This window comes from Miscanthus floridulus, chromosome 4, assembly GCF_019320115.1.
Source record: "Miscanthus floridulus cultivar M001 chromosome 4, ASM1932011v1, whole genome shotgun sequence".
Lineage (NCBI taxonomy): Eukaryota > Viridiplantae > Streptophyta > Magnoliopsida > Poales > Poaceae > Miscanthus > Miscanthus floridulus.
The window spans coordinates 3760402-3768582 of NC_089583.1; the positions used below are offsets into that span (position 1 = coordinate 3760402).

Genomic DNA, 8181 nt, shown 5'->3' on the forward strand with positions numbered 1-8181 from the left:
AGGTATTAGATCAGTTCTTTGCTAAGAATATATCAGTAAGACAGGAGCTAGCTACTATCTTCCAGGCTCTATATTCACAATCTGATCCGCATGATTGGTTGGAGAGGCACAGGTGATAACATTGAGAGCAGAGAACGTGCCGCAAGGATTTTTGCACATGTTGCCAGTGACCTCCATGCAACACACTTCCCAGGTACACTACAATGCATTTGTTCCCAACTTGAAAGCTGTGAGCCAAAAGTTGCCTGTCCGTCTGAGAATCCTGATGAACACACAATTACCAATAAAAATGATCAACATGGGTCACTCGAAAATTCTGACCATCAAGATGATGCCAGCATGATAGTGCCCATCCAAGACCAAACTGGACATGAGTATGAACAAGTGGCTTCATCTTTTACCTGCTTAGACTTGTTACGTGCACTTAATCCAAAAGAGAGGATAAAAGAGGGGATAAAAGCTGCTCGTTACAAGAGGAGATTTTTTGGACCTAAGTACTTCCACCCCTATGAATCTAGAGGAGCCAAAGAGATGATTTGTCAAGGCATGTTGATTCTTGAGAGGCTCACACGAGATGAAGAAAATTGTACAGAGATATCCAAACACCAACTACTGCTCTCTAGGATCACAACACAACTGAGAAGCCATGACTTCCTCAGCAATGTGCAGGATGGAACAATGGATGGAATGCTAAGCAAGTCACTCACAGTGATGAGCAGGCTGCTTCGCAGTCCTGGAGATGGAGCAACAAGGCTGCGGCAGGAGCTGGCAAGTAACACAGAAGCAGTCAGCAATCTGATGGGTATTTTGGAGACCAACAGCGAAGGTGCCCAACAACTGCATGAACAAGCCGTGGAGATCCTGACGGAGTTAACCTTGGCATCTTTCACAAAACCGGTTTTTGGTGAGTCCACATTCATGCTTAACAAGCTCTGCGAGAACCTGGAGATCTTCCTTGAGGAAAAGGTTGGCGAAACTATAGCGGTAGAACCAGCCAGAGAGAAAGCTCTCAGACTCAGCAGACTGAGGGCAAAAGCCGGGGACGCACTGCAGAGACTGCTTCCCTTTCAATCTGCAAGCATTGTTAAGGCTGCTGCTAAAATTTCCAAGCAAGATGCGATCGACAAATTCACCAAGGTAACTCGATCTCAACTTCTGCCGCCTCTGCATCGGTTTTTATCTTATTCCCAATTCTAGTATGTCACTTGTCAGTCTTACTTGTATTGTGTAGAGAACTAGGGATATTTTCCACGGGAATTCACTTATCTTTTATAATGATAGAGGTGAGTATTTAAAGGTAGATTTAGGGATTTGCTCTATTGTATCTTTTGTATATGATGTGTGTCAAGAGAATTAACTTATAGGCTTCAAAAATAATCTGTAATTAGCCATAGTAAGATACATATGAGATTACAAGAGGGCATCTTAATTTTTTTCAAGTACTAATTTTTAGGTAAAAAGATGTTCAGGTACTTTATTAACTCATTTCAATCATTTATGTCGTATGGATAAAACATCATTCCTCTTCCACTAAAGATGTGCTGTGTCAATCTGTATCATGTATATGATATGATTATAACCGGCCTTGCTGATCTTTGTGTTAAATTATTATGTTGTTCCAGCTTGTCAATAAAACATTATCCTGTAAAATGGGGACAACTGCAGATGCAGCCACAAGGGCTGGTTCAAGTAACAGCTGTGCAATACAGAAGCTTGGAAGCCAGCCCCCAGAAGAAGCTGACAGTGTATAGCCTTCCACTCAGGGAAATGAAGAACAATCCGAGGGAAGAGACATAAATGTTATCAGTAAACAAGCTTTTATGGAAGACATGTTATTCGTCGCTGCGGCAATGTGCGTCATAAATGTGACAAGTGAACAAGATTTTACTCGCCCCAGCCCTGAAGATGAAGCACTGGCGAAGAAGCTCATGGAAATATTAGAAGTGAACAAGCGTAGCACTGCTGAGTTTTTCAGAATACTGAAGGTCACCTACCAGGTGGTTATACCAATGATTCAAGCCGTTCCCAGCTGCATCAAATATTTCAATGAACTGAACTTCAAGGAAGCACTGACCGAGATTTTGAAAACCATGAATGGCCGTGAGCTTCCGAGTTTTGACGCTGCTCGCGTGAAGAAAATGAAGGAACGCCTGTCCTAAAGACAGCACAAGAAGAGGGCAACATCGTTAAGTATATTACTGTCATGCATTTGTTTTGTATCAAGGACTTCTTCTCTGGATCGTCTTCTGGGCTAGGATAGTATTTGTGTCAGAAAACAAGAACGTGCTTTGTTATTAATATCACAGTTTATGCTATTGCTTTCAGTCTGCGTACGTGCTGAATGCTTGGAAAGAAAGCAAAGTCCATAGCTCCTTTTTATCTTTATCAAACGAATGTATCGAAGAGCATTGAACTTGATATAACTCGATCTTTCACGTACTAGGTCTTGTTAATGAGTGAACTTGGTTGTTGGCAACTTGGCATCCTGGCCTGACATTTTGCACTTGTTTGAACCTACGAATGTGTTTGTCCTCTGAAGATTGCAACATACTGTCTCATATCACCACGTCAACTCTGCCTCTCGAGAATGGACCACAAAGTTAGCCCTCGCATCTTCCACAAAACCCCCTGCTGCTACGCTTGGACCTCGGAGGGAATGTTGGTAGCCGCGGACAGAATGAAATTGCAGCAATCAGACATTCAGACATTCAAATATTGTGTGGGGACGCATGGGCCACATGTCAGCAAAACATAACAGATGAAACTAACGCCTCCATGGATAATAATAGAAAGCTTATCAGGTCAAACACATTTCCATCCGAAAATTGCATCTCTCTCTAGTCTTTGCCAGATCTTCCTCGTAAGAGTATCTAAACGCCAAAGGATGCTAGACCGACTGGTCGAGTACTCCGGTTGACACCCTCGCGGTCTGAGTTCGATCCCCCATGGGGGCGGATTTGCAGTGCCAGAGGTGAAAAAAATCACGTGGTCAGTCTCACGTTTCCCAAAGCATAGGTTAGAAAGGACCGGCCCCTCACATGGTAACGGGCCCGGTGTGAGGGCGGGGCATGGGGTTTTGGAGTTTTTTCGTCCTGCGTGAGAGGTCTCTATCTACCTTAAGCCAAAAATCTCGGAGACTGTCTAACCACCGCGGACGAGTTTTTTTAAGAGTATCTAAAACCATTTCTGCATGCTATAAGGGTCGGAACATTGTTTATCCCTCCTATATAGTCATTTTCTTTCATTTTTCTTCCCTTTTACATAAACACTCAATTGCAACATCATAATAATTCAAAATTTTATGATTCCACTACACATAGTTCATAATTTTGTATTCATCTTAAAATTGAAAATCCAAATTCAAAATCCATATATGTGCTAGTGGTGGCAAAGCGTGAGCAGTGCGGAGCAATGGGGCATGTGCATGAGGGGGCGGGAGCTGAGGATGTTTTTAAGTCTAGGAGATTGGATTTCATTGATTGATCCCGTCGCCTAAGCCTTTTTCTTTTTTATTTCGGCCGAGATTCCAAGCCCAATCAGCAAAGTGGGTCACAATTGATAACATCACCCTACGTAACAAACATTTATAGTAGCTTATTAAAGCAATGTTCTTATATTAAAGGCTTTAAAACAATATTCACACGTAAGTATACTCGTATTGAGCAAGGCAGGTTCATGGAAAAATTATCCTTACTTCAACAGAAAATTGGTGTACCTTCGCCAGAAAACGGTATAGATTTAAGAGAAAAATGTTCCAACTTCACAAGAAAATTGTTCCATATTTGGGAAAAAATTGTTCATAGCTCAAATGTAAAATGTTCTAGCCTCACGATATATTTTTAATAATTAAATTTTAATACTCCCTCCATTCCAAATTATACATTATTCTAAGAATCTTGGAGAGTCAAAGCATCTCAAGTTTGACCAAAATTATAAAGAAAACTACAAAGATTTATGACATCATATAGGTATACTATGAAAATATAATTGATGATCAATTTAATGATACTTAGTTGGCATCATATATGTTATTATCTTATTATATAAATTTGATCAAACTTGAGATGCTTTGACTCTCCAAAATTCTTGGAATGACTTATAATTTGGGTTGGAGGGAATAAAATGTTCATGTCACCTGCCGATCCCGGCCCCAATTGCCAACCCCAGCGAGGCCAAGAGGAGGGCCGTTGGCCGTGCCCTGGGCCAAGGCGGCGCCCTAGGCACACGCACTGAGGGGCTGATGGCCCCACTAGAGCCGTCAGCCTCCTTCCCCCTGGAGAAGTCCGGATTAGATAGAAATTAGAAATAAAATTAGATGAGGATGAGAATAAAAGGAAATTGAGTTTGTTTAGAAAAAGAAGAATCCAAATCTATAACGACTCTACCGATAGATGGCCATGCAGCCCGTCGGCCGACAGCCAAGCCCGAAGCACGGTTTTTTGGCCCGGGCTGAGCACAGCATGGCCCAGTGTTGTGCGGACTTGGGCCGGCACAGCCTGACGCATAGGCCCATGCCTAGGCCACTCCTTAGGCACACCGGATGGCACAACATGGCCAGTTGTTTAATGGGAGGGTCAATGAAGGTACACTCCCTTTTATAACCCCTCAGACTGCCGCATCACACATGCACTTGGTCGCCTCCCATTCGTGCATGGCCACCTCCTTCCCTTCTCCCCTGCTGCGCACGGCTGCTTCCTTCCCTTCTCTCACCGGTGGGGAGCGCCGTTGTGAGCTCCTCTCCTCCACGTGGCTACAGGCTTGCCCACCGCAATCTGTCCTCAACCGCGCAGAAGGCAAACACACCGAGACCGTGGGGTGTTGGCCCCAATGCAAACTTCGCCCAACCACCCTCTCTGTTCAACGGTCGAGGGTCCGGTCGCGGCCCGTGGGATCCCCTCCTCCACAAGATCTCTTTTCGCCGCATCCGGCATTAAGCGCATCAAGACGAGCATGTGGTCGCCACCGCCACCTCCCATGGCTTGCGCAGGCACAGCTGCCTCCCCTTCCCCCTCTCTCTCTCTCATTAGTCTCTACTCACATTTAGTGGACCTCGGGCTAGACAAGTCTGTTGGCCATGTTGTGCTTTTCGGGCTGGTCTAGCTTGAAAATCAGCCCGGTGTGCCGTGATGGGCCAATGGCCAGGCATGAAGCCCTCTTCGGCACGGCCCAGCGCCCTGACGTTCCGTGCCCAACCCAGCCTCATCAGGCCATGCTTTTTCCCAAGTCCGTGCCGGGTCGGGCTAGGCTGCCCATTTGGTAATATATAACTCTACCTATAGATTGCTTGAGGTCAAGTCCCTTAATATAGGGGTCATTTACTCGTTATGATTAAGCAAAAAATAAAGGATTGCTCCTCTCACTCCCTTTCTCTCTGCCTCATGTGTCTCTCCCTCTCTCTGGCCGTGCGCACGCCGCCCTGCTGCCCTAGCCACCGCCTCCTCCCCCCCCCCCCCCCCCCTGTCACCCCCAATCCGATCGGTGACCATCGCATTTCATATTAATTTAGAACTTTTAGATTAGCAACTTTGTGTTCCATCTTTACAATATTTCATATTGAATAAACATGTTCTACAATCACAGGAAATATTTTTGTTATACAAATAATGATGTATGATGCAATCATAAATGTAAATACTATAGGATAACACAGAAAAAGAAAAATAGAAAAAAAGGAAAAGAAAAACGAAAGAATGAAATAGAAACGTTAAAAGACTTGCGGGTGAAAGCAAAGAGACGACAGAAAGCTAATTGTGCCAAAGCTAAATGATAAGCTTTGAGTAACTAGTTCTTTATAGCTTTGGATGCCGAATAAGGCTGTTGGTCTTCTAGCGAGCCCTGAAAGTGTTCTGCAAGGCAAGGTAGCCACAACTGTGCTTTATTCTTTGCGTCTTGATTGGTACGTTCTCTTCTCACGGTACGTGGTGTCTTCAGTGAGGATCGATAAATGTGCAGTGATCATATCAGAAACAACTGTACGTGGATCATATCATGTAATAACTGATGAAAGGACAGAGTGACAATGTTGTTTTGAACCCATCCATTTTCTACCTTGTTTTTAGCTTCGTTACACTGTTTTGGGACCGATCGCCACCGGACCCCTGGGTTCCCCCAAATGTCTCAAAGGTTCTCACCGCCCCAACAGTTTGGCGCCGTCCATGATTAGACACGTCGTTATAAATAGTGAGAAAGACATCATTAAGGACACCTCAAGGAGATCCACAACCCTCATCAACAAGCTATGGGACAAAATGATGGTGAAAAAAAAATCTGAGTCGAGAAGCCCTGGTGCATGAGTAACATGTTGCTGGAACTTTATATTATTTTCTCGAGCATCTTAACAACTCAAATGTAAAACTTTAAACCTATAAAGTTGTAGATTTCATTGGGATCTACAACAATTTTGATATAAAAAGTTTCTTCATTTGACACCGTAAAAAAAGATATTATTTTTCTAATGCGACAAACACTAGTACGCGATGATTATACTGCTAAAATTTTATATTATTATTTTAAGCATCTTAACATCCTCAAATTTAAAAACTCAAAACTAGAAAGTTGTAGATCTCATCGAGCTCTACAATTTTCATATAAAAATCATCTTCATCCGACGCCGTATCGTAGAGTTATGAATTATGTAAAGTTGAGTCTTGTCACGCCACTCTTGGTGGCACGAGAAGACAACACTATCACGTCAACGGGAGTGGCATGACAATGTTTTTCACGTCGAAAACGCCATCCAACGTGGCATATATTGTCACGCCAACGCATGTGGCGCGATAGAGTTATTTGGTCATGTGGCAAAAAGAGTTAGATCTGCAAATTTTTTTAGACACGATTATTATTAAAATATTGAATAAAAGATGATTAAAATATAAAAAAACTCCTCAGCCAGCAGACTAGGAAGCCGAGGAACTCTTGTTGAGTGACCTTGAAGAAGTAGAAATCTTTGGATGGAGAGGATCTGAACATGAAGTTGCTTTTATAAAATGACTTTTCAATTAGGGGACAAGGCTTAAAGAGATGACAGTAAATTTCTATTTTACATTCCTCTGAAACCAAGGCAAAGGAGTTGTACCAAGTATTCGAGAGTTTCTCTAGGCCAGGACTATGCACGAAATTTTACCTATATCAGAAACATGGGAAGGTATTATATGCACCTGAGTACTACACCAGGTTATCACTGTAGGCACTTCTTTATGGTTTATGTTTTCTTGTTATGAACCGTACTGTACGAGAGCATCGAAATGCTAGAAGATCTTAAAGGAAAATGTTGAATTAACGAAAAACATTTAATCCAACTATTTAAACTCAAATATGTGCATCGCTAAAAGGCTCTCTAATAACCGAATCAAAACTTTGGATAGGTAGGACGATCTTATAAGGATTAGCTTTGGGTAACTGGTTTTTTATAGCATTGGATGCTGAATAAGGTTATCGTTTCTCTTCTAGCAAGCCTCTGAAAGTGTTCTGGATGGCAAAGGTAGCCACAGCTATGTTTTATTCTTTGCGTGTCGGTAGGTTCTCACGGTACGTGGAGTCTTCAGTATGTGCACTGATCATATCTGAAACAAAAGTGTACGCGTGAATGAACGAATGCTTCTTTGCGTGCTGTCTGAATAATCCCTGGATGCCTAACTAGCCAGAGACCGGGAAATATATGTACATATAAAATGCCATGCATCGGCCATCAAATTGAAGACCACCCAAATTAACCAGGCATCAGCTTCCGATCCACCATTGCATGCTAAGTGTGCATTTCTTTCAGATTCAAAGCTACGGAAAAAAATAAGGAATTATGGAAGAGGTTGGAAGGCCGGAAAAGCTGATGATCAATCGAGCCACAAGGCTTTGGAAGGACACAGGCAACATTGCAAGCGCTCTTGGGTATCTAGCGGTTTTCTGGTCCACCGTCGTGCTCCTCGGTGGCTTCGTCGGTGATCTGCTGCTCAAGGAGTTCTGGGTTCTCACTGCACTCAACATCATCATGTCATTCAAGTAAACAATAATTTTTTTATCTCCGTTAATTTTGTCTCGCTTTGTATTAGTCCAATTGCAATTATAATTTTGTTTTTCATTATCTGAAAATTAAATAGGAATAATTATAATGTGTCGGTGCCTGTCACGGTCCTGCTTGAGGGGGGGGGGGGAGCTGCTGGTGGTGGGGCGCGGCGGCTGCAATAG

At 43.0% G+C, this 8181-nt stretch overlaps 1 protein-coding gene across 1 annotated transcript; it reads left to right on the plus strand.

Annotated features, from left to right (window-relative positions):
* The first annotated feature begins 7 nt into the window (after nt 1-7).
* Nucleotides 8-2355, plus strand: LOC136550815 (uncharacterized). Its single transcript, XM_066542401.1, has 2 exons — nt 8-1137; nt 1623-2355. The coding sequence occupies exons 1-2, from the start codon at nt 91-93 to the stop codon at nt 1749-1751; spliced, it is 1176 nt and encodes a 391-aa protein (XP_066398498.1). The 5' UTR covers nt 8-90; the 3' UTR covers nt 1752-2355.
* The last annotated feature ends 5826 nt before the right edge of the window (nt 2356-8181 follow it).

Coding starts and splice junctions, on each gene's coding strand:
- LOC136550815 (XM_066542401.1), top strand. CDS start 91: ATGATTGGTTGGAGAGGCACAGGTGATAACATTGAGAGCAGAGAACGT. Junction 1,138..1,622: donor CGATCGACAAATTCACCAAG/GTAACTCGATCT, acceptor ATGTTGTTCCAG/CTTGTCAATAAAACATTATC.